Below are 26,561 nucleotides of genomic sequence, written 5' to 3' on the forward strand. Positions count from 1 at the left end.
ATGGCTTCATTAGACCTAGTGTCTTGCCCTGGGGTGCACCTGTGTTGTTTGTAAAGAAGAAAGATAGATCGATGGGGATGTGTATAGACTATCGGCAGTTGAACAAAGTCATCATCAAGAATAAGTACCCATTGCCGAGGATTGATGATTTATTTGATCAGCTTCAGGGTGCCTAGATATTTTCGAAGATTGATCTGAGATCTGGCTACCATCAGTTGGGGATTAGGGCATCCGATATTATGCCCCAGCAACATTCATGGATTTTATGAACCAAGTGTTCAAACCCTACTTGGATTCCTTTGTGATTGTGTTTATTGATGACATCTTGATCTACTCCCACAGTCGGGAGGAGCATGAGCAGCATCTTCGGATCGTTCTTCAAACTCTAAGAGACAGCTAGTTATATGCTAAATTCTTAAAATGCGAGTTTTGGTTGAGTTCAGTTACTTTCTTGGGTCACATTGTATCAGCAGAGGGTATTCAGGTGGATCCTAAGAAGATTGAGGCAGTTCAGAACTGGCCTAGACCCACATCAGCTACAGAGATCCGTAGTTTCTTGGGATTGGAAGGTTATTACCGTCGGTTTATGGAGGGGTTTTCATCCATAGAAGCCCGTTGACCAGGTTGACCCAGAAGGGTGCCCTATTCGGATGGTCAGACGAGTGTGAGGCAAGCTTCCAGAAGCTCAAGACCGCTTTGACTACGGCACCGGTATTGGTGTTACCACAGATTCAGGATCTTATACAGTATATTGTGACGCATCCTGTATTGGTCTGGGTGCGGTATTGATGAAGGGTGGCAAGGTTATTGCATATGCTTCGCGGTAGTTGAAGGTTCACGAGAAGAATTACCCTGTCCATGATCTAGAGTTGGTAGCCATTGTTCACGCGCTGAAGATTTTGAGGCACTATCTTTACGACGTGCCATGTGAGGTATTCACGGATCATCGAAGCCTGCAGTATTTGTTCAAGCAGAAGGAACTCAATTTGAGGTAGAGGAGGTGGTTGGAGCTATTGAAAGACTATGATATCACCATATTGTATTATCCCGGGAAGGCCAATGTGGTGGCCGGTGCTTTGAGTAGAAAGTCAGCTAGTATGGGTAGCCTTGCTTATATTCCAGTTGGTGAGAGACCGCTTGCATTGGATGTTTAGACCTTGGCCAACCAGTTCATGAGGTTGGATGTTTCGCAGCCCAGTCATGTTCTAGCTTGTACAATTGCTCGGTCTTCTTTGTTTGAGCGCATTAGAGATTGGCAGGATGACGATCCTCATTTACTTGTCCTTAGAGACACAGTGCAGCACGGTGGTTCCAAGCAGGTTACTGTTGGAGATGATGGAGTTTTGAGGATGCAAGGTCGTATTTGTGTGCCTAATGTGGATAGACTTCGTGAATTGATTCTTAAGGAGGCCCACAGTTCCTGGTATTCTATTCATCCAGGCGCCAACAAGATGTATCAGGACTTGCGGCAGCGTTATTGGTAGAGCAGGATGAAGAAAGACATAGTTGCATATGTAGCTCGATATCTAAATTGTCAGCAAGTAAAGTACGAGCATCAGAAACCTGATGGTTTGCTTCAGAAGATAGAGATTCCCGAGTGAAAGTGGGAGTGTATCACTACGGATTTTATTTTGGACCCCCACGGACTCAGAGGAAGTTCGATGCAGTTTGGGTCATTGTGGATAGGCTGACTAAGTCAGCGCACTTCATTCCTGTAGCAGTTACCTATTCTTCGGAACGGTTGGTAGAGGTTTACATTCGTGAGATCGTTCGTCTTCACGGTGTGCCCGTGTCTATAATTTCTGATCAAAGTACGCAGTTCACCTCGCACTTCTGGAGGGCAGTACAACATGAGTTGGGCACGCGGGTTGAGTTGAGCACAGCATTTCATCCCCAGACGGACGGGCAGTCCGAGCGCAATATTCAGATCTTAGAGGATATGCTTCGTGCATGTGTTGTAGACTTCGGAGGATCGTGGGATCAGTTCTTTCCCCTTGCAGAGTTCGCCTACAACAACAGCTACCAGTCGAGCATTCATATGGCTCCCTATGAGGCATTATATGGTAGGCGGTGTCGGTCGCCGGTTGGGTGATTCGAGTGGGGGTAGCTCGGTTGTTGGGCACAGACTTAGTGTAGGATGCCTTGTATAAGGTCATGATTATTCAGGATCGACTTCGCACAGCGCAGTCCAGGCAGAAAAGTTATGCCGATCGTCGAGTTCGTGATGTTGCATTCATGGTCGGGGAGAGAGTGTTGCTTCGGGTATCACCCATGAAGAGTGTAATGAGGTTCAGAAAGAAGGGCAAGTTGAGCCCTAGGTATATCGAACCTTTTGAGATTCTGGAAAGAGTGGGAGAAGTGGCTTACAGGCTTGCATTGCCACCTAGTTTAGCAGTTGTTCATCCGGTATTCCATATGCCCATGCTTCAAAAGTATCACGGCGATCTATCTTATGTGTTAGATTTTAGCTCTGTCCAGTTGGACAAGGATTTGACTTATTAGCAGTAGCCGGTGGCTATTCTAGCCCGACAAGTTCGCCAGTTGAGATCAAAGAGTTACCCTTCAGTTCGAGTGCAGTGGAGAGGTCAGCCTGTTGAGGCAGTCACTTGGGAGTCCGAGTCCGGTATGCGGAGTAGATATCCCCACCTTTTCACCAGCTCGGGTACTTTTCTATGTTCGTTCGAGGACGAATGGTTGTTTTAGAGGTGGAGAATGTAATGACCCAAAAGGTCATCTCATGTTTTAGAACTCGATTCTGCACTCTTAAGCCTTAAAAATCTCATTTTTATCCTCCTCGATTTGCGTGAGTAGTCCGTACATGGTTCCGGAAAGCTTTTATGTTGAAAATTGATGAAAATAAGAATTTATGCCTTAAAATTGATTTTAGTTTACTTCGGTCAATATTTTTAGTAAACGGGCCCGGATCCGTATTTTGACGGTCTCGGTGGGTCCGTATCGAATTATGGGACTTGGGAGTATGCCCGAAATCGAATTCGGAAGTCCCCAGCTCGAGTTATAAATTTTTGATGAAAATTAAAAGTTTGAAATTAATTGTTTTTAAGAATTGATTGATGTTGGGCATTGTTAGTACCGGTCCGTATTTTGGTTCCGGGGCCTGGTACAGGTTCATTATGATATTTAAGACTTGTCTGTGAAATTTGGTGAGAAACGGAGTTGATTTGACGTGATTCGAACGTCCAGTTGAGAAGATAGGAATTATAAAGTGTTCTTGAAAATTTCATTTGATTTGGTGCTAAATTCGTAGTTCTAGGTGTTATTTTGGCGATTTGATCGCGCGAGAAAGTTTGTATGATATTTTTAGACTTGTGTGCATACTTGGTTTGGAGCCCCGAGTGCTCGATGAGTTTTGGATAGGCCACGGGATGTTTTGGACTTGGGAAAATCTGATATTTTGCTGCAGCAGGTGTTCTAGCATGTCCTTCTTCACGTTTGCGAAGGTACTCCTGCGAACGCGAAGAGTAAACTGATGAGGCCGGAATTTTCTTCTTCAGGAATGCGAAGGCTTGGTCGCGAATGCGAACGCGACAAGCTCATCGCGAACGCGTAGTGTTAGGCACTGGGGGGGGGGAGTCAGTCTTTCCTTCATCGCGAACGCGAGCGATGTCTCGCAAACACGAAGGCCAGGGGGTAGCCTAAGCGAACACAGTCTCACGAAGGCTTGGCAGACAATGCTCTTCGTGAACGCGACAGTGGCCTTGTGAATGCGATGCACACTGTCGCCCCAGCACTTAACAGAATCCAAACACGGGATTTAGCCAAAAAAATGCATTTTCCCAAAAACCAAACGGTGAGAGGTGATTTTCAAGAGTCATTTTATTCCCCAAAGTATTGGTAAGTGATTCTAAATTATTTTCTTTCAATTACCCATTATATTTCATGAATTATCAACCTAAAATATAGAGTTTTTATGATAGAATCAGGGGTTTGGGTAGAAACTAGGGATTTCGGAAATTTGGGGATTTAGACCTCAATTTGAGGTCGGATTCCAAAACCAATTATATATCCGGGATCGAGGGTGAATGGGTAAATGAATTTTGGTCTGAACCTCGGTTTTTTATCAAGTGGGCCCGGGGTCATTTTTTGACTTTTTGGAGGAAAATTTGGGAAATTTAATTTATGCAATATAATTGATTCCTTTAGCAATATTTGATATAATTGAGTTATTTTTGAATAGATACGAGTAGTTTGGAGGTAATTCTAGAGAAAAAATTGTGATTCAGAATTAAGCGGCCTTCGGAGCGATGTAAGTGTTGTGTCTAACTTTGACTTGAGGCAATTAGGGACCTCGGACTATTTTATTATGTGAAATTCATGTGAGCGACGTATATGTGAGATGACGAGTACTTATGCGCCACCAATTTACCTGTTTTCCGTGTTTCTTCCCTTTTTCTTATATTGTCTCTTTCCTATGCCTATTGCTATGTGTTTATACTAGTGTTGTTAAATTGATCGTTCTTATCATGTTTACGGATTTTCTGGTAATAATTGAATATTTATTTCTAAGTTGAGGTTGATATTGTGGAACCAAATGTTAAAGTAATTCTTGTACTTGTTATCCTATCTCCCTGTTGTTATTTATGCATTGCATTATAGTAAGGGAGAGTGTAAACGCACAAAAGGTGATGCCGTATCATATTGTGAGTCTTAATGCACGAAGGGTGATGTCGTGTCATATTGTGCGTGTTAATGCACGAAGGGTGATGTCGTGTCATACTGTGAGTGTAAAAGCATGAAGGGTGATATCGTGCCATGATATGAGAGTTAATGCATGAAGGGTGATGGCGTGCCGTTTCTATTGATTTTATGGTGAGATTGAGAGTAAACGCACGAAGGGTGATGCCGTGCATTTTTCCTTTACTGTATTCATTGTTTCTGTTGATATATAGTACATTGATTGTTCGAGTTATCATTCTGATGTAGTTCTTTATCTCGTATTTCCCCAGCATATTTTTCCCTCCCGATATTTCCTGTCTAGCTCTTCATTATTGTTATTTGTATATACACTGTTAAATTGTACAGGTTGATTTGTAGGTGCCTTGCCTTAGCCTCGTCACTACTTTATCGAGGTTAGGCTCGACACTTACCAGTACATGGGGTCGGTTGTACTGATACTGCACTCTGCACTTTCTGTGCAAATTTTGGTACCAGCTCGGGTTGATCGAGATTTTGCTATTGGATCGCTATCCGAAGACTCAAGGTAGATCTGTCGGCGTTTACAGACCTTGAAGTCGCCGTCTATCTTTTCTGTTCTACTGCTTCTTTCATTCAGACAATTATATTTCTTTCAGACTATTACTTGTAGTAAATTCTAGAATGCTCGTGAATTGTGACTCCAGATCCGGGTGGTAGTAATTAAGGCAGTTTTTATATTATTTCGCACTTATTATATTTCATCTTAGCTAATTATTATTATTTACTGAATGGAAATAAGGATTTGGTTTAATAATTCTCTAATGTTGGCTTGCCTAGCAAGTGAAATGTTAGGCGCCACCACGGTCCCGACGGTAAAAATTTCGGGTCGTGACACTTTCCTTAGCTACCTTTCAGTTGTTATGGTGATATATTTGATGTATTCGAGCTATTGTATTCATGAATACAGTAGCAAAAATTGGCTAAAAATAGGGCAATCCAGCTGCCAGCCGCTGTATTCACATATATTTGTGCCATGTATTCATGAATATAGTAACGACAATCAACGTAATAATAGGTCTCTCCAGTTGTGTAATAACGGAAAACTGCTAATTTAACGGGATACACTCCTAATATAACTCACCTAAATCAATTAAAACACACAACATTAACAATCCAATTAATGAGAAGATTTATCATATGCTAAACACCAAAAAACAGAGCATTCTTCAGAGTTTGAGTCCCTCTTTTTTTTTCTGATACAGTTCGAGTTTTTTTTTTCTGACATTGTTCGAGGTTCTGCTCAGAATTGATACAAGTATCTACAGAAATATTTTGAAATTCGATTTTCTGTATATAAATACATCATGTATTTATGCCGGATACAACCTGTAATAGTAATCTACTACATGCATATTTCATAATAAACCTAGTTCGTGTATTCTGTTGTATCTAACAATTGTGTTCAATGTATTCAAGTTTATTTTTGTATTCACAATATTTTGTTTATTCCTAATACATGGTATTACTGCTTTATTGAGTATATTTCATTGGTTGTATTCATTGATTTTGTATTTGTATTGAGAGTATTTTACTGTATTTCACTGTGTTGTTGTTTTAAATACAGATGGATACAGTTAGGTTGAAAATACAGATAAATACAGTTAGATTGAATGCATAACTAATTGATGAATAACAACAAAATGATAGAACTAACAATGTATTTAAAAATGTTGTTGTATGAACTCAAATACATATAAATACATCTAAATACAACAGTCAAAAATTACTATACAAAATAAAAATCAGTGTATGCCTTATCGAATACATATAAATACATCTAAATACAAGAAGAGAAACCCACTATACAAACTAAAAATCAATGTATGCGGACTCGAATACATATAAATATATCTACAATTAGGGTCATCGCGTATTTTTGTTCTCCTTTCGACTTCAATGGATGCTGATGAACCTGCAAATACAGGTTTCTCTTGAGTGATTTGCAAATCGAAAGATGACCCTTCAAAATTGAGTACTTTAGTGGGTATTCTGCAGAAAACCTAACAACGGTGAATATTTAAAAAAATAATTGTTGAAGAGAAAAAGAAGAATCTTTAACCGGCTAGAATTTTTTCTCTCAAATTTCCGCCGTCACTGTAGCAGTGAACAGTGCCAAACAGTATCGTGAACAGTGACTTCGTTACTGTTCATCGCGGACAAGCTGGAGCTTTAGGCTTCAATGGCCACAATGGCCGGCGACCAGCCATCTTTTCCGGCTGGTCTGCCCTCCCCCAGCGTTGCACAATAACATGCAACAACTAACTCCAACCCAGCTCCTCTAGATTACTCTAAGATTTTGAAACCAAATTCTTTAAATCCTCCAGCGATGGCTACTGCTGCAGCTTCAATTCAACCCATTCCATAGCGACGAGCAGTGTATTTGAATGGCCAACCAGTGGTTAAATTCACAGAGGCAGAAGTAGATCGAATGAACGTGATTAAAGGCCTCCAATATGCTGTCGTTGGCAAGCTTTCATTTGAATCTCCGGAGATTCACGAGCTTCGCCGAATAATTCCAATTCAATGTGATATCAAAGGTGAGTGTAATATCAGATTCCTTAGAGATCGTCATGTGTTAATTAGATTAACTCTATGACAAGACTTTCTCGATTTCACATCGAAGAGTACGTACTACATCAAAGCCAAATATGGGTACGAATACCAATTGCGTACTCTTATCTACGATGCAAAATTTAAGGCGGGTGAAGAAACTCCGATGGCGATGGCGTGGATTTCTTTTCCTGGACTGCTGCCTACCTTTTTTGTAAAGGAAACTCTGTTTTCTTTGGCTACAACTATGGGAAGGCCAGTGTGTCTTGACGCGGCAACTACAAACAAAACTAGGCCGAGTTGCGCAAGAGTTAAAGTTCTTATCGATTTATTGGTCGAACTACCTAAAAAGGTACGATTGGATATTGATGATGAAGCTACTGGTGGTGTTCGAACAGAATGGGTGAGAATTCAGTATGACATGCTACCAAAATATTATAAGAAGTATAAACTACAAGGACATGATGAAATTGAATGTTGGCGTTTACACCCCGAGCTTATTGAGAATCGAAGCAACGAGAAAAGGAATGATCTTGCTGAGTCGAAAAACTGGAATATTGCTGCTGATGAACAAGGAAAAACCAAAAATTACACTACCCCTTTAATGATTCTCACGAGTGGAAAAGTAGTCGGGAACGTAGTTGAACAGTGGAAGGAAGTTCGGGATAATCGGGGAACCAACAAAAATAACAAAACCCAGGTACAAGGGCAAACTGGCAATGCAATCGTGTCAGTGAATGCTAGTGTACAGTCGGTGCACACTACTAATAACTTTGCACTAGTGGAGGTCGAAGAAGATCAGACAAACAAGGTTCAAGTAAGGAATAAATTTGCAGTATTAGAGGAGGAACAAAGTGATATAAACGAGAACAACCAACTGATTTTGGTGGAGGGAAAACTAGTTTTCAGTTATAAAGATGGTCCTACTCCTTCTGGGATTCAGTCCACAATCGACTGGGTTCATAGAAGGTTTGGGACTATCAAAGAAGAGCTAAAACAACTCAATGTGACCATAAACCAATCTTGTCATGAGATTCCATCTCAAACATTTAAAGATTCTGGGCAGATTGAGGATCTTGATGAGGTAAACTCTACAAAGGTCTTATGGAGCGATGCAGTTGAGGTTAAGGATGATCAGCTGGGCAAAACTAAGACAACAGAAGACAAGGTGAAGAAGGACAACAAGCCAAGCTCACCTAGAGATAGGCTAGCGACGCCAAGCCTAAAGCCAGGCTCACCAGGCGTTAGGCTGGCGACGCCAGGGCTAAATCCAGGCTCCCCAAGCGTTAGGCTGGTGACTCCAGGCCTAAATCTAGGCTCCCCAGGCGTTAGGCTGGCAACGCCAGGCCTAAAGTCGGGTTCACCTAATGAGGCAGCTACAGTAAACCCCAACCTTAGTGCAACTGGAGAGATTTTGGCCTATGTAGATGGTGTTCCGGTGTATGCATCAGAGAACAAACTTGATAGAGATGTTGATATGAAGATTAGGGATGATATAGTGGGTTTAGACCAAATTTCAAGCAATGGGAAGGGTGGTGATCTCACTAGAACAGTGCTTTCAGAGAGACTGCTACAGTAACTCCTGGGCTAGGCAGTGTATATGAGCTACAATTCAAGGAGTATGAACAGACTAATGAGCGGGCAATTGTTCCAAGAGCATCGGGGGAAATAGAGGATGTGCCTATGAAATCTGGCACTGATCAAATTATGCAGCTACATCTTAATGTTCCACTTAAGACTCCTCTACAACATTTACATGATTTAGTTACACACAATGTGACACCAATTAATGAAGACTTATTGAGACAAAATCCAATGGAGGATGAAGGAGATGATGAATCAACTACAGAAAACTTCAAACAAGTGGCTAGGGAAAGGGATTTATCACCTACAACTAGTGCTAAAGGAGGTAAAAAAATTAAGAAGAATCAGAGTAAAGATCTACTACAACCTTCAAGAATAATGCCCAGGAGGGCAGCTTCTCTATCTAAATGATGATGATCAAAACATTAATATGGAATATAAGGTCTGTGAATACACAACAGACCTTTCCTAGGGTGATCAACATGAATAGGGAGCATAATTTTTGTGTAGTTGCATTGATGGAGCCTTTTCAAAAGAAGGGACTCATTGATAGATATAAAAGTAGGTTGAATATGGAGACTGTTTATGCAAATATTAATGGGCAAATATGGTTGTTCTTCGATGCAGTGGTGGAAAGGGAATTAGTGGAGGATACTGAGCAACAGGTGACTGTGAGAGTGTTTTACCATGACCTGGGGTAGCACATGATGATGACATTTGTTTATGCAAAATGTTCAGCAATTGAGAGGTTAGATTTGTGGGATCACTTGTATTACTTAGCAAGTGATATGGAATTACCATGGTTGGTAGGAGGGGATTTTAATGTGATATTACATGAAGATGAGAAAAAATAGGGGGACTTCCAGTACACCCTCCTGAATATGAGGATTTTGCATTTTGTGTAAACTCTTGTTGTTTGTTTGAGCAAGGGTACAAAGGAAGTCCATTCACATGGTGGAATGGGAGATCCAACGCTGAGTGTATATTCAAGAGATTGGATAGTATTTTTGTGAATTTGCCATTTCAGAACATGTTGCCAACTATTGAAGTTGAGCATCTAATCAGAACTGGATCAGATCATGCACCATTGCTAATGACATGTGGGGTGCAGACAAACAATTTTGTCAAGCCTTTTAGATTCTTGAACTTTTGGACAAAGCATGCTACATTTATGGATGTGGTGAGGCAAAGTTGGGAAGTTGATTTCATAGGGGATCCGTTTTTGATGTTCAAGCAGAATATCAAGAGGGTGAAGGCAGCACTCTCAAAATAGAGTAAGGAAACATTTGGTGATATCTTTAAGCAATTGGCTATTTTGGAGGACATTGTTAGGGTGAAAGAGATGTTGTTTGAAGAAGAGCCTACAACTGAGAATAGGATTGTGCTTCAAAAGGCTCAATCTGAATTGAAGAAATACTTGAGTATTGAGGAGTAGTATTGGAAGCAAAAAGTTAGGATGACTTGGTTTGCTGAAGGAGATAGGAATACAAGTTTCTTTCACAATCATGTCAATGGCAAAAGAAAGAAATTGCAACTGAAGAGGATCAAAAGTGGCAGTGGGGTATGGATTAAAGACCAGGAGCAATTGGCTACAGCTGCTGTGGATTTCTATCAAAAACAGTTCACAAATGAAGGTGATGCTTCTGAAATTTCCTTGCTCAATAATGTACCTTCAATGGTCACTATGGATCAGAATTTGGAACTTAGCAGATTGCCAACAATTGAAGAAGTAAGGGCAGCAGTTTTTGAGCTTAGTGGGGAGAGTGCTAGTGGTCCTGATGGATTCACTGGCCTGTTTTATCAAACATGCTGGGATATTATTGGTGCTGATATACACAACATGGTGCTACACTTCTATGGAGGAGCTGCATTGCCTAAATCCATCACTCACACCAATCTAGTGTTGCTGCCCAAAAAACCTAGAGTTGAGACCTTCTCTATCTTAAGACCTATTAGTTTGAGCAACTTCATTAACAAGGTCTTGTCTAGGGTGTTACATGACAGATTAGAGAGTTTTTTGCCATCTCTAATAACTCCTAATCAATCCGGATTTGTAAAGGGTAAGAGTATATTTGAGAACATCTTATTGACTTAAGAAATTGTCGCTGACATAAGGTTAAGGGGAAAGCCAGCTAATGTGGTGATCAAGCTTGATATGGCTAAGGCCTATGATAGGGTTTCATGGAAGTACTTATTGCATGTGCTAAGAAAGATGGGATTTTTTAAACACTTCATCAACATGGTGTGGAACTTGATGTCAAATAACTGGTATTCAGTATTGGTGAATCGGCAGTCCTCAGGGTTCTTTAAGTCGACAAGGGGTGTGAAACAAGGGGATCCCCTATCTCCAGCATTGTTCATTCTATCAGCTGAGGTACTTTCCAGGTCTTTGAATAAGCTCTTTGAAGACAAGTCATTTGTGGGATTTGGAATGCCTAAGTGGTCTGATCCTTTAAACCACTTGACATATATTGATGATACGATAATCTTTGCATCTGCTCATCCTCCCTCTTTGAGCAAGATTATGGCAGTGTTGGGGAACTATGAGAAGGTCAGATGATCAGCAAAGATAAGAGTTCATACTACATGCATTCAAAGGTTGCTAATGTATTGTTTCAGGCAATTGGAGCTATTACAGGATTTGCAAGAGGTAAAATCCCCTTCACATATCTAGGGTGTCCTATTTTTTATACTAGAAGGAGGAAGGACTATTATGATGATCTTATCAAGAAGGTGAAGGCTAAATTGCATTCATGGAAAGGAAAGTTGTTGCCATTTAGAGGAAAGGCAACACTCATCTCTAGTATGTTGCAAAGTATGCCAGTTCACATGTTATCAGTCCTTGATCCACCAAACAGCATCCTGGGGCATCTACATAAGACTTTTGCTAGGTTCTTTTGGAGCACAAAGGAAGAAGAGAGAAGCCGACACTGGGCTTCATGGAAAAATCTTTGCCTTCCTAAAGAGGAAGGGGGCCTAGGTTTTAGGTCCTTAAATGATGTCTCAAGGGCACTATTTGCTAAACTATGGTGGAGGTTTAGGACCACAAAATCTTTGTGGTCTAATTTCATGTGGAATAAGTATTGCAAGAAGGAGCTACCAACAGTGGTGCATTTTAGGGGAGGGTCTCATGTTTGGAGACAAATGTTGAATGCTAGGGAAGAAGTAGAATATGAGATCGTATGGGAATTGAAGAGTGGAACAACTAATATTTGGCATGAAAATTGGACTGGATTGGGTGCACTTTATCACGTATTACCGGAAGACTTTCCAATCAATGAAGATCTTCAGGAGATAGCAGAACTGCAGAAAGGGGAAGCATGGGATGATCAGCTGCTAGATCAAACTTTCAATGAGGAAATTGCAGAACATATAAGGCTAAATGTGCATTATGAAGGCAGTGAGGGATATTGGGATAGGCCATACTGGATGCCAACTCCTTCAGGCAAGTTCAGTGTTAGCAGTGCTTGGCAAATAGTAAGGCATAGGGCTGATCCTAATCAGGAATTCAAGTTAATGTGGATTAAAGGCTTGCCATTCAATATATCCTTCTTCTTGTGGAGATTATGGAGGCAGAAAATAGCTACCGATGACATGTGGAGGAGGCAAATGCTAATGGTGATGTCTAGGTATTGGTGTTGTCAGCAGCCCCAAGAGGAATCCATTGAGCATATATTTGTCACAAGTCCTACTGCCTCTAAGGTATGGCACTTGTTCATGGGGCCTGCTGGAATTTCTATGCAATTGATTCAATTAAAGAAGATTATAAGGCATTGGCGGTATGCTCAGTGTTGTCCAAAATTAAAGCCACTATTTCAAGCAGTACTAGCTATCATCACTTGGGAGCTTTGGAAGAGAAGAAATGCAGGTAAACATGGTGGTTCAGTATCCACAAATAGGGTGATTCATGAGATAAATAGGACATTGCATCAACTAGCAAGGGTGAGGTATGCTTGGATCCCTAATATTCCATTGTTATGGCCATACATGATTCAATACTTTGAAGGATATAAACCTATATTGATCACTACAAGAGTAACATGGTAGCTTCATTTTCATGGTTGGTACAAATGTAATACTGATGGAGCTTCAAAGGGCAATCCTGGACCTAGCTCCCTAGGCTTTTGTGTGAGGTATGATGAAGGTGATGTGGTATATGCTAGGGCAATAGACCTGGGAGTGACAACTAATATGGTAGCTGAAGCTAAGGCTATTCTTCAAGGATTGGAATATTGTGTGGAGCATGATCTTCACCCTCTCATACTGGAAACTGATTCATTGGTGATGAAGAAGGCGATAGAAGGGGAATGGGATCCTCCTTGGGTAATTGCACAGGATGTGAAGAAAATTATAGAGATGAAGGACAACTTCAATGTGATCTTTCATCATGTGTTGAGAGAAGGCAACTCAGTGGCGGATTTTATAGCTAACATTGTGTTCTCTTTTGCAGGTACATCTGAGTTTCATTCATTCTCTGAACTGCCTAGTGCAGGGAGGAGGTTGATCAATCTAGACAAATCTTAATCACATAACCTTAGGGTTAGGATAGCAAAAGAGAAGAACCCCAGACTGATGGCTTCTCAGGATTGGACTCTGCACAAACCTGTATGTGGTATTTTTGGAGGTTGTTGAATCATTTCTCAGTGGTATTAGCATGCTTTCATGCTCAATCTGAGGATGGTTTAGTAATGTTTAGAATGATGTCTACATTAAAGGTTCTAGTAGGGAAGGATCTGAGCTTACAAGATCACAAAAAGGCACAATTTCAAAGCCTGGCCTTTGCCTTGCAAAGCCTGCTTAAAGCCAGCTCATTCCTGGCTTTTGCCTTGCAAAGCCAGCCTAAAGCCAGCTCATGCCTAGCTTTTGCCTTGCAAAGCCTGCCTAAAGCCAGCTCAAGCCTAGCTTTTGCCCTGAAAAGCCTGCCTAAAGCCAACTCAAGCCTGACTTTTACCTTGCAAGGCCTGCCTAAAGCCAGCTCAACCCTGGCTTTTGCCTTGCAAAGCCTGCTTAAAGCCAGGCTCCTCTTCTACACATTAATTTTGATGAGTGAGCACATGATTAATACTTGGACAAAATCAGTCCACTGCATATGGAGATCATATAGTAGCAACACTTGGAAGACTATGCTGGCTTCAACTCTGTGTTGGAGATGTTTGGAATTCATTTTAGCCTATGGACAGTATACCCTGGCGCTTGGTGAGAGCTTGATAGGTGTTGTTTGGTATTTGCTAATGACAATTGGATTCACATACACTAATAGGAGAAGGAAGCATTCAACTTATCATGTTGTAATAGTTAGTTCATTAGATTTTAGCTTTTCTATCTTTTAATAGCTAGTAGGTTCATGCAACTTCTATTTTGGTTTGGACATCTTGTAAGCTTTGGACCCAATTTGGGATTTTATTTATATATTAGCCATTAGGCAAGTGCTGCCGAGTGGTATAGTTGCTTTAAAAAAAAAAGAATCTTTAACCGGCCAAAAATTCAAAAACTTTAACACTTACCACAACTTTTTGGAGAAAAAAAGTTGAAAATTGAGAGAGACAATGGCACTGTGAGAGAACTATAAAGCTTGGGGACGACAATGGGGAGAATCGTGGTTCAACAATATGGAAGACAAACTTATTGTGAGAGAGAGATCGGGGAGAGAGAAATTAGATATACTGTGCGGTGATTTTGGGGGAGAATAACTGAAAGTATGAGAGAGAAAAATATTAGACAACGTATTTAATGCCATAACGATAGTGTATATTATAAATATATATTTTTCTATAAAAAATAAAAGATAGCTATTAAAAATAATATTTTTTTAAAAAAAATATTTATAATAAATATGGTGTAAGCATTTGCTACGGGAAGTAAAACTTCCTTAACTAAATAGGGATCTTGATTTGAAAAGGATAAACAGGTCGGTTCGATTTCGTGCTCGGGCTCGGGTAAGATGAGACGTAAAAACCCGAATCGAGTCGAGTCGGCAAACGCTTCATACCTTTTTCTATAAATTTCCCTCTGATTCAAATTAAAGAAAACCTTGAAAAGGTAATGGCCATCACACGGAGACCCGCCGACATTGGCAAACCTAAAGAACAAAGGGTATGCCTTCATCGAAAGTTTTATTTGTTTCTTTTTGTATGTACAAATTATTGCATTATAATTTCTCTCATATATGTAGTCCGTTTCTTTTGTTTATATTTTCTAATAATATCGTTGAGTTCAAAGTTACGGTAGAAGGATTTTTTCTGTTAGTGTTATAACATTTGCGGTGAAGCAGTGGCGTAATGGTTAACTGGTGGAGGCCAAGAAATTTCAGTTTTAATCCCCTTGAGTTTGTGTCAAAAATTTTATGCTATTCTCCCCATGCTAGAGAGCGGTGGTTTGTTTAATAGTAGGAATAATCCTGCCACTTAGACAGAAGGAGAAAAAAAAATGTTACAGGGTTAAAGATGAAATAGCCTTTGGAGTCGTACTCCATGCTTCGTCCTGTAATTTAGTTTTAGAATTTACAATAACATCATCGAAATTGTTTGTTTGGGGGGGGGGGGGGGGGGGCTAGAATGATTATATAATACTAGAAATCATTGTTATAAAGGGCAAGCATCCCGACCTTCATGCAAGATTTGGGGAAGGGCCGCACTCCAATAGGGTTTGATGTAGGCAGCCCACCCTAACACAAACATCAATCATCAATGCTTGATTCCACGGCTCTAACCCGTGACCTATAGGTTACATGGAGACAACTTTACCGTTGCTCCAAAGACCTCTTGACATCATTGAAATTGAAAAAAAAAGTCTGAGAATTTACAATGACGATCATTGAAATTGGAAACAAAAAGAGTCTGTACAATAGGGATGTTTCGTGCCTCTGTTCTTTCATTAGAAAGAGAGTGCACAATTCCACAAGCTTTTCTGTAAATCGAGAATCTAGCTGTTGAAATTCATGATGTCCATTTGAAATCAATGTCACGCTCCCCGTATTATCCAGCAGAAATTTGTATTGCTTTTCCAGGGATAGTTTGTTTTATATTCTGCTGAGTCCTTCCTTAATCTGGAAAATGCAATTCATTTGCGTAAGTTCTGCTTTAGGATATACTGAGCATCAATTACATGTTGAGAAATATTAAGATACATTATTAGTGTCCTTGTCTTATCTATGCATAGCATGTGGCCCAATTTTGGATACTTCCCCCTGAGCCATGATCTTCTAGCTTTGGCTAATAGTCTATGGGAACTTCTCACAAAGGGGTTCTGCAGTAAGCCAGTGAGGTGTTCCTATATACCATATGTTTTTGTGAGTCTGAGATTGGTTGGTATGTACCTCTTGGACTGTACTGGACTCCAAATTCTTTGTAGCATACTCTTTCTGGTAGTTCATAGGCAGAAACCAGGGAATAAGGTTGATACTTTGGATTGGTCGGTAGGTTCTAGTTGGGTTCGGAGACTTGCATATCTGATCCGAATGGCATTAAGGTCCTTATAAAGCAAGGAAATGTCGTTGCTACTCATTCTTATATCTAACTGCTAAATTATTAAAATGGTCCTCAATCAGAATGTCTTTCTTATTTTCTGGTCTGTTATATCGAAATGTAATGTTAGAATGTGTTCCACAACTCTTTCATCGGAAAAATGACATTTTTTTCTTTTTGGTCTTTAGGCGGTGGAAGCGTCCGAAGTCAAACATAATTTGGTTACAGAACTTGTGAAAAACTTCGGCGGTAGTATCATATCTTATCCTTGTTGAATTGTTTAATATTTGACATCATTTATACATTGATGGATGAGTTAAATTCCATTTCAAACTATTTCTTGGTGAGTCAGGTGGTAGGACTAAATTTCAGGATTTTGATGAGAGAGAACATATAGCTGCAGATGATGCAGAAAATCTATCCGACATTGATGATTTCGAGGTACTTCCAATGTCTAATGGCAGTTCAAGTCAATGTCTGTGTTAGTTCTGTGCTTATGTACATCTTGTAATCACATTTTTTAACTTTTGGATGTGGCAAAGGTTGTTGGATATCTCAATAACAAGAAGGAGATGCATTACAAGAAAATCTTATGGGAAAAAATGAATAAAGAGTTTGCAAAGGTATTGCCTTTCTTCCATCTACTCTGCTACATGGTAGTTTAGCTCTAGAGAATTTTGGTTGAAGTAATTGCCACTTTTTTGCCTTTCTGCTCGTTCAAGTGCTATATATAAGATAAACAATATAGTTTCTGTTTATTTCTTGTTGTGGTGTCCTGACTTATTAGTTCATACATATGCATTATCCTCGTTATATTTCTCCTTTCTGGTTGTCTTCCACCTTCCTGTCTTCCCCCTTGTCTTCCACCTTCTGGGTGTTTGATTAGACTCGTTCATAAGTTAGATTCCTCTCTTACTGTCAAAGGACTTATGTGATTATGTCACACTGAAGACTGGAAGTTTTTGAAGTGAAATGCCTCTAAAACCGGTATTAGCTAGCTGTACATAATAATATATGCGTATGGCTGGATCTTCATATAAGTCTATTAATGTACTGATGTTATAAATTGGGGAAAGGACCAAGAACCTCCCTGTCCCAGTGAGAGATAGGCTGAAAGGTGCGTAGCCTAACTTAGGTTGCTGACAGTTTATTCTTATGCAGTGATGTCATCCTACCCTCTCCATTCATTAGACAAATAGAGACTCATGAGATAGGAATAAGTATCTAATGAACTCAATTATTCCAGTGTACATGAAAGAAAAAGGAAAAGGAATGACAGTCAACGAGATCTGTCATGTGATGCACATTTCTTGATCAATGACTTTACTCTCTCCTCTCCATCTTTCATTAGATAACGAGAAGTACTTTAGTCTGTCTTACTTCTTAAATGTACAACTCTTCTCTTGATCTACTAACCACCCATCTATGTGACGTTGTACCACAAATTACTCAACCTTTTTCTTTCTCAGAGTGATGATAAATTACAGGGGAAGAAACGAAAACAGGAAACTGGAGGTAAAAAAGATGTCCGTGCGAAGAGATCTGCTAAAACAACTGAAAGAGTTGAGAACAAGGTGCGCATTTTTCAGCTAAACATCCTTTTTGCTCATGTTACGTTTTTTAGATGGTATAATGTGCTGAGTTTACCTAAATACGATTCAAATATTTGCAGAGAACAAGTTCGAAAATAAATTATGATGCTTTGCAGAAGCTGACTGACGATTTAGTATGTCTTTCTTTTTACCTTTTTGCAATAATTGCTATGCCTTTCTACTGCTCTCTTCTTGAGCTTTAGTTAGAACATCCAGTGATGTGCTTAATCCACATATTATCATGTCATAGGATCTGAAAGATGGAAATTATGATTTTTCTGAAAAAGAAAAGAGAAAGAAGGGGGGGGCTATGCAAAGTGGGAAGCTTACTTGGTAACTCTGTTTTGCGTACCTCTACCCTCCACCTAGATGATTAAAAAAGATGAAAACCTCTTTCAGAGCATAATATACTCTTAACTATTTCCGGCTACATTTCAAGTTGCTTCTTATCAAGAACCATGAATACATACTAGTGAGGAACATGTATGCTGGACGCCAACTCCTTCTGACCGTGCCAGAAGTGGACTTAACAAACTCTTATGCACTTATATGGTTGTTGAATGGTGCTGCAGAATCAAGTTTCTGAAGAGGCAGAGCTAGGACGATTGGAACCTAAGGCTTGTGCTAATGGTGATTCAGCTGATAACCTGAACATTGGGTTCCATGATCTTGAACAGGAGAATGCGTATGGTGAAGATGATGACTCATATAGAGACAATAATGATGATTCATGCTATGGATATGAAACTGGATACTATAATAGTGAAGATTTTGATACTGATTATTGAATTGCAAAATTTCTTCTTTTTTATTTTCTGGGTCTGGTTTATGTTATCTTTTGCTTAGAGCTGCCAGATGCAAAGAAGCGATATAATACAATGGTTAAACATTTTTCTTCTCCACTTTGAGTAAGTGCTTTTTGATATTCTCAAGTGTAAAATAACCAATGAAGTGATAGTTTTCCCTATTATAAAGTAACTAATTCAAAGGTATATGAACATCCTTTCTTCCCTATTCCTTAATTTGTTATCTTATGTTAAGTATGTCAAATAACTGAAAGGGGTTTTTTGTTGTAAATATCTTCAAATGGATGAATTACCTTTTTTATAGTCAAATCTAATTGTCGGGGTGACTACAGGATTTGCCCATCAAGTGTATTTATAGCTTTTCCTCACTCTGCTCAGTTTTGATCCCTATGCAAGAACAAACAATTTTTATTGGAAACATTTCTCTAATGAATTCCTTGGGAACTTCTATAGTCAATGGAATATATAGAATTGTGATCAATCAAATATTGCAAGGATAACGAAGCAAAGGTAGAGTCCTTTAATAATATGTAACATTTTCAGCGCATTTATATGAAAAAGTCTTAATTATTATATTAGCATAAGAAGTAAATATTTTCAAATAGGGTTTTTGCCATACATGCAATTTGCAAACATAATAAATAAAATCAAACAAAGATAGTTAGCATAGATAGGAGTCTATCTCCCGTAGGCATCGGAGTAGATCTCCAATAAAAAAGACAAAGAACACCTTAAATTAAAATACATTACTTTGCGTCTACAGACACTTATTTAAACCTTCTAAAACTAAAAAGTGTCGACGGTGGATGACAGCACCCACAATTAGGTCTTCCTTATGTGATCACTCTATTTCTTTACAGTTTGTAGTTGGTTATTTCCCTTACTCCGCATGAGTTGCTGTAAAAGGTACTTAATTAAGCTTAATAATTTGTGAGTTTGTTCTATTAGCGAGAATGCTCTCCCAATGCGGAACCAAAAAAAAAGAAAAGAATAAGAACAAGAAGGACAAAAGACCTCCAAAGAAAAGGACAAGAAGACCTAGAACAGGAGCTAAGAGCCTAAGTGATTAATGACTGCTGAACGGTTAGATTAGAAGAGTTTTATAGTTATTTGATAAACGGTTGTAATTTTCTTTTCATTAAAGAGCTACCATTTACTTGAAATTGTTCAGTAACAGTCGTCAAACTTCAAAGCTGATGCTCTCTCATTCACTTATTAAAAGAAAAACAAAGGGAGAAAAAGCTATAGCTCATATGAAATGAATTTCTCGTGTTTCGGCTGGTGAATTCTCAACTCCCCTAGCAAGGTTAACAGGAAAAAGGATACCATAACAAACAAGAACATATCACATTGAAATTCTAGATATTTAAACATCAAATTGCAGGGGATCAAAATCTTAGCATATGCATGTTAAAGAATAATCGAAGTAGTAAAATGAACTCATATGAAAAGGGGCTTATAAATAAAAAGAGAAGAAATAACATTAAAAGAAATGATTCATACGAACCATCATACTAAATAGAAAGACCTTGAAATCATTCAGGTTATACAAGATATGTTTTGAGCTTTACTCTAAAATTTCAGCCATCTCTTTTCTTTTTCCTTGCTATGAACTGCATTAGATGCAGAAGTATGAGCAGCTTCAGCACTGGCTATAGCTTTTCGAGTTTCATTTAGCTTCCTCATAGCAGCTTCATAAACCAGTTTCTCATTCCTGTTCCGCTGCATCATTTCTTCCAGTTTCTGAGCTCGTATCCTCAACTCTTTTATCTCATCATCATATGCAACCAGAGCCCTCCTATCTTCTTTCTTCTCTTCCCTGTTCGTCTTACTTTGCTGCCTCTTTACTGCGCTATTATTCATGGTTTCTCCATGCACTGCAAGCTGATTATTGATAAGAGTAAACACATCTGGTCTTGATTCCTCTTCTTCTTTTGCAGCCCGAGCTGCTGCTGCAAATTTCTTCTCGCGTTTCCTCTTACCACCTCTACTTCTTTTCTTAACCTTGTTGTCTTCATTCTCAGCTTCATGGCTTCCAACAGCATGGTCAAGAGACAGTTTTCGTGGGAGAACTTTTACAGGAATAGGATCCACCATTCCCTGTCCAGATGCGCCTAAGCCCATCCCTTCACGGTAACCCATGTTTGCCATCATCCTTGAAGCTATCCCGCGTGTGTGATTCTCCCACTTCGTAAACAGTGTCGTTTCTGTCTGGACCCCATGCTGCAGGGCCGTGCTTTCAACAAATCCTAACCCTTGTGAACTATCATCTTCATAGTCACTAGAATCAGATTCTTTGGAACCTGAGTAACTCTCTTCTTCATCACTAGCCTCTGCATGTTCGGACAGTTCAATATTTTCAGCTCCAAGCATAGCAGAACTTCCATCATCACGGAAAACAACGTGACCCAAATTAAGCTTTTCATCCCAAGACTCAAGTTCAGCTTCTTTCCAAAGGCCAACTTTGCTATCAGAGAGAGCCCAGATACTGGAACCCGCAAGTGATGGATCCCATTTCATAGGGATATACTTCTTTAATGAGGATATTGGAATGTTGATACCTGAAACATCAATAATTATACATCAGCTTAGTTTTAAGAGGCTCAGCAAACTGCCAAGCAGCAAACATGATCACACACTGATCTATGCAGCAGCAGTAAATCCGAAACTTGATGTTTATAATCATCCATCTAATAACGCAGCAAAGTACTGTTAGCAAATTACAATCAATAGTGCTTAAAGATTGCTACCTGTTTCATTAAAATGTAGATCATTTGACTGTAGCATATCACAAGACTTGCACTAACAGAGAAAACTTGACCAGTATTTCTCCATTCAAGAGAAAGATCTTTATGTTACATAGTCAAATTACTTTTATTTCAAAAAAATGGATATATATTTTTAATTTGACTAGAGGATCAAATTGGAAGCAAAAGCCTGATTTTCTCCACTAATGATAGACACAAAAGATATCTGTGAATGTCAAACCAATTCTAAGATCTCTGTCCAGATCTATTCATTCCAACATACCGTGTGATAAGCGGCAACTACTACCAAATCGACATCGCTGCTGTAGAAAGAACTTGCACATCTGCACTAGGGTGGTCTATCATTAGCAAGTGATATGACTAGAATGTATGCACTTTGTGACTAGGAAAATCAAAAGAAGATTCAAGAAGCAAGGACTGCATAATCTGAGAAAAAGAGATATAAAAAAGACTTCACTGTTTCTCAACCACGACCAGTAATGGAGGTGATTGTGCTAAGATTTACCCGTGAGCACGAAAAACACGAAAGATCAAAATGAGACGAGAGTACATCAATTTTTTAGAATGGAAGTAAACTGCTAGGACTAGCACAACAATTGCCCAAACTATGTTGGTATATGAAAGAAAGGAGACAAATTTTTATAATTAGACTGATAAACAAAAAGCAAATTGGAATTAGGTTCCACAAGTTTTGATAATGGAAAGATGGAAAATATGCTAACACAAAGTGGAAAGCTAAATTAATCTTTTGGTCCGATCAATGAACTGCACTAAATTCTGTTCAAATAACTATGACGATTGTCATCAGTCATCAATCTATCCACGTATATTCAGAAAACTCAGTTTGAATAACAATGTGTGTACCATTGCTTTCTGTGCCAGAGCCATATCCGCTAACAAGCAAAAGCTCTTACCAATGACTCCATCCTTCCAAATTTGGAGAATTGTTCAAATTTTGATATGTATCCTTGAATAGGGGCAATATGGAGGAGAAAAAATATGGAAGTGCGACATAGTGAAAAGTGAATATTTTGATGCCTCCAAATAACAATTTCAGAGGTCAGAAATAGGAAGCATGATGCATCCCATCAAATCTGTAAAAGTTCATCAAAGTTCTCTGCTGGATTCAGAATTCCAAGTTTTGAGGATCTCATCTTCATTAAAAGTTTTTAATTACTTTTTTTATATTGTGGTTAGGTGAGAGGTATTTCAGTGGTATGGGTTTTGCGGCGTCCAATCTGCTTGCCCACAGGGTTTCATCCCCATGCAGAATGTTGCTAACCAAAAGAGAGAAGAACTCAAAATTATCTAGCCCAACTCACACCAGATTGATGCCTTCGTACTGAAATCGCATTATAATGGAAAAGGTGTTGCGATTGGTTCACAATGAGAAGAAATCTGCTGTGGGATATATTTTTATGATGCTACCGATAAAGCTAACGAAGCCATTGAATAAGATATTCAATGGGAATGGTGCAAAGTATAAAGATGTCTTTACGATCACTTATAAAAGATGGTAATGCCAGTTGCATCAACCATTACATGCAGCTGCACATTATTTAAATCTTGAGTATTTCTATCAAAATACAACTATTGAGAATCGTCAAGAAGTTACAGATTAGTTCGTATTGAAAATTTGGTTCCATGCATTGAAGTACTACGACAGGATCTTCTCTGGGAGATACCTATGTAAAGAAGAGCTGAACAAAATTTGGTCCTCCTATGGGCAAAAGTTGGTAAACAAGAAGTAACTGAATATGGTTTTGTTGGTACGCAATACATAAGCTTGGTGGTTAAGCTCGAGCACAACAAGCAGGCATGTCGTTTAAGTCTGCTAAACAGCCTACAGAAGCAACATCAAACAAATGAACACAACAAATGGTCTAGACAATACAGCATATTATGGATATATCAATCATCCCTAATATATGTCCCATGAGGAAACCCAATTCCTTTATCAAAGTGAAAGAAAGTAAAATTCAAATTATGCAACGAAAACACTAAGAACGATAAGGAGACATCATTTTAAAACCAATGTTAGTGAGAATAGGAAAAGTAAGTTCAGAACACACGAAAAGCAAGACCAGGGAGTACCCACCACCATGTTTTCAGATGTTGGAGTAAGGAAACAAATTTTTGCAGAACGAGAACCCTCCAACCCCACGACTAGGCCATTATACCACCTTCCGTCATTGTTGCGGAATCTACATTTTGATCCAACAGAATACTCTTCATCCACTAGTGGTTCTGCTTTAACCTCTTTTGGATCAAGAGGCTCCACCTCAATATCAGCAGGTTCTTTCTTCGGACAATGTATAGCATCAACCTCTAGCAACAACCTGGCTCGTTTTAGGTGGAGGAGACCTTCCTCAGCATCTTTTATAGACTGAACAAGCTCCTCATGTACCTGTTTAAAAAAAGATAGTCATCTTCAAGCATCTCCTTGCACTTAAACACTAAAGTGGAAACCTTTATGTTATCCCTGAAAGCTGGATTTTGCAATTAGATAGTTACTCCCTCCGTTTAAAAAATAATTGACATTATATCCTTATTAGTCCGTTCCAAAAAGAATGACACCTCTTTAAATTAGGGGAAAAAATCAACTTAATCTTCTCATTTTACGCTTAATGAAAAGTTTTTATAAACACACAAATGTTATGTCATGTTTAAAACCACTAGATTTAAAAGTTTAACATATTCAAGACCACAAGTTAGTATTTCTTTTTTTTTCCTCTTCTAAAATTTCTTACCCAGTAAAAACAATGTCAAATAAATTGAAAGAGTGGGAGTAGTTTTTATTAGATGGAATGATGATTGTATACATTTAACTTCTCATAATTTGCATAAACTGAAAAGATATAGTTGCATAACTCCTAGAGTTCTCTTTTTAAGGGCTCAACACAATTGCATAATAAAAGGGGGGAGAAAACCCTAACCTCAAGGAGTTCGGGATTTGAAGGATCAGAGGAAAGGGCTTGAGCGAGAGAGTGGAGGGCGTCTCTCTGCTCTTCCAATTGAAGCTCCAGCTCCCTTTCCAATACTGCTCTCTCTTCCTCCTCCGCCGCCATTTCCTTCCCGGATTATCGACAGCCTTGGCCTGGCGGTTTGATTATACGGAGTATAAATTATTAATCCGACAAAGAATGAATTAGACCTTCGTGTACTCAGCTTTGTTTTTGTTGGCTAATGTTACAAAATTACCTTTTTTTAATGAAAAATTATTTACTGACTTTTAAAAAAAAAAATTGTTTAGTGATTTTGTGTGATATTTAGAAAAAACTATTCTCACCGTTCCAGTTTATGTCAACATATTTTTTTTAGTCCGTTCTAAAAAAAAAATAACACATTTCTAAATTTGGAAATAATTTAGTTTAAACTTACGATTTTATCCTTAATGAGAAGCTTTTATAACCACACAAATACTGTGGGACCCTTTTTGACTTGTTTAGGACCACAAATTCCAAAAGTCTTCATTTTTTTCTTAAACTCCGTTCTCAATCAAACAGGTTCAAATAAATTAGAATGGAGGGTAACTTTCAAATTATAAAAAAAATAGTTAGTTTTTTGTACAATAACATAAAAATTGAGTGAATATAGAGGTACAGACACATACTTTTGGAGTGATTTGGTTAAATAACTTTAGGAAAAATTTACATGGTATAACTAACTTATACACTATATTTATTATATAAATACACTTTAAAATAATTATAATACACAGTTACACTTTGGGTTTTATAGCAAATACCCAAACTCTTTCTATTTAATGAGGCTGGCCTGCAAAATCACGATCCCTTGCCTTTTCCCGTAACACGGACTCTCTTTCAATGGCTGGTGTGCCGGAAACCATGACAATCCCACGCTCCTCGGCACTGCCGCCGTTGTCACTAGCTCCAGTAGCCGATTCTTCCTTTTCAAGCCCTCGTTCCTCCGTTAGACTTTCTCAATTATGAGCCCTTAAGATCCGCCAACTCGCTCATCTGTCTCCACTAACTCCTTCTCCAAAGTTGTTCCAAGAGGAGCATGAATCGTTTGTGAAGCTCAGAATACAGCTCGTTGAAGGTATATGAGAAACTATTCAGAGAGATTGCAGAGAAGGAATAATTAGAGGCCAAGACAAAAAGAGAGACGAGAAGCCTAGAAGCCTCATTCTCAGATCTGGCTGGACTTTGGTAAATACACTGTAATAGTGTATTCTCATATTTGACCGGATTTTTGTTCGTCTTCATTTTTAGTTTTAATACAATGTATACAGTGTTTTTCTTGGTCGGAAGACGGCATCTTCTACGAATTTTCTTCTCTTCTCTACTATGGAGTCACATACAATGTATTCTTAGATCTGTCTGGATTTTAGTTCGTCTCTGGTGACGCGAAGCCTGAAAGCCTCATTCTCAAATCGTCGGATTTTCAAATGATAAATATAGTGTATACAATGTATTTTCACATCTAGTCGAATTTTTATTCGTCTCCATTTTGAGTATAAATACAATGTATATAATATTTTATTTGGCCAAAAAATGCCTATCTCCAAGGAACTTTTTTCTCTTCTCTACCTGTATGCATTGAGAATGTAGCTATATTTGACTTTCTTTATCAATGTTGTTGCTTTTTGATACATTATATGATTGAGTTATTTAATAATTGTATTCTAGTTTTCACACATTAAACATATTTTTCTAGCCCGTATCCAATTTCTCAGGTTGTATTGACCGTATCCCAAAAAACCATTATATGTTAATTGTAATGATCTGATCGGTCATTTTGAGCCCTAGCACGTCATTCAACGGTTCGAGGTATTTAGTAGCTTCATTTCAGGTGTTATGACTTGTACGTGTGGTCGAAATTAAATTTCGGGAAGTTCAGAGTTAGATTTGGAAAGAAAATTCTAAATTTGGAAGCTTTAAGTTGGAAGAGTTGACCAAACTTTGACTTTTGAGTAGACAACCTCAGAATCGGGATTTGAAGGTTCCAACAGGTTCGTTTGATGATTTCGGACTTGGGCGTATGTCCGTGTCGGATTTTGGATAACCCGGGAGTATTTCGGCACCTATTGTGGAAATTAGTAATTTGGAAGAATTTCATAAA

At 38.7% G+C, this 26,561-nt stretch overlaps 2 protein-coding genes across 4 annotated transcripts; one reads left to right on the forward strand and one right to left on the reverse strand.

Annotated features, from left to right (window-relative positions):
* The first annotated feature begins 14,711 nt into the window (after positions 1–14,711).
* Positions 14,712–18,894, forward strand: LOC104108687 (uncharacterized). 3 transcript variants are annotated; one of them, XM_009617785.4, is made up of 7 exons: positions 14,712–14,940; positions 16,499–16,559; positions 16,663–16,751; positions 16,853–16,933; positions 17,798–17,884; positions 17,983–18,036; positions 18,475–18,894. In XM_009617785.4, the coding sequence occupies exons 1-7, from the start codon at positions 14,890–14,892 to the stop codon at positions 18,688–18,690; spliced, it is 639 nt and encodes a 212-aa protein (XP_009616080.1). In that variant the 5' UTR covers positions 14,712–14,889; the 3' UTR covers positions 18,691–18,894. The 3 variants fall into 3 exon arrangements, with proteins under 3 accessions (XP_009616080.1, XP_070038562.1, XP_009616079.1); XM_070182461.1 differs by lacking the exon at positions 18,475–18,894 and adding an exon at positions 18,153–18,468 and having other exon boundaries at positions 17,780–17,884; XM_009617784.4 differs by having other exon boundaries at positions 14,713–14,940; positions 17,780–17,884.
* Positions 18,895–20,138: 1,244 nt separating this feature from the next.
* Positions 20,139–24,617, reverse strand: LOC104108688 (zinc finger CCCH domain-containing protein 18). Its single transcript, XM_009617787.4, has 4 exons — positions 24,413–24,617; positions 23,575–23,883; positions 21,739–21,799; positions 20,139–21,269 (listed from the first exon to the last, which is right to left on the reverse strand). Exons 1-4 carry the CDS (start codon positions 24,542–24,544, stop codon positions 20,281–20,283), a joined length of 1,491 nt encoding a protein of 496 aa, XP_009616082.1. The 5' UTR covers positions 24,545–24,617; the 3' UTR covers positions 20,139–20,280.
* Between the last annotated feature and the right edge of the window lie 1,944 nt (positions 24,618–26,561).

This window comes from Nicotiana tomentosiformis, chromosome 8, assembly GCF_000390325.3.
Source record: "Nicotiana tomentosiformis chromosome 8, ASM39032v3, whole genome shotgun sequence".
NCBI lineage: Eukaryota > Viridiplantae > Streptophyta > Magnoliopsida > Solanales > Solanaceae > Nicotiana > Nicotiana tomentosiformis.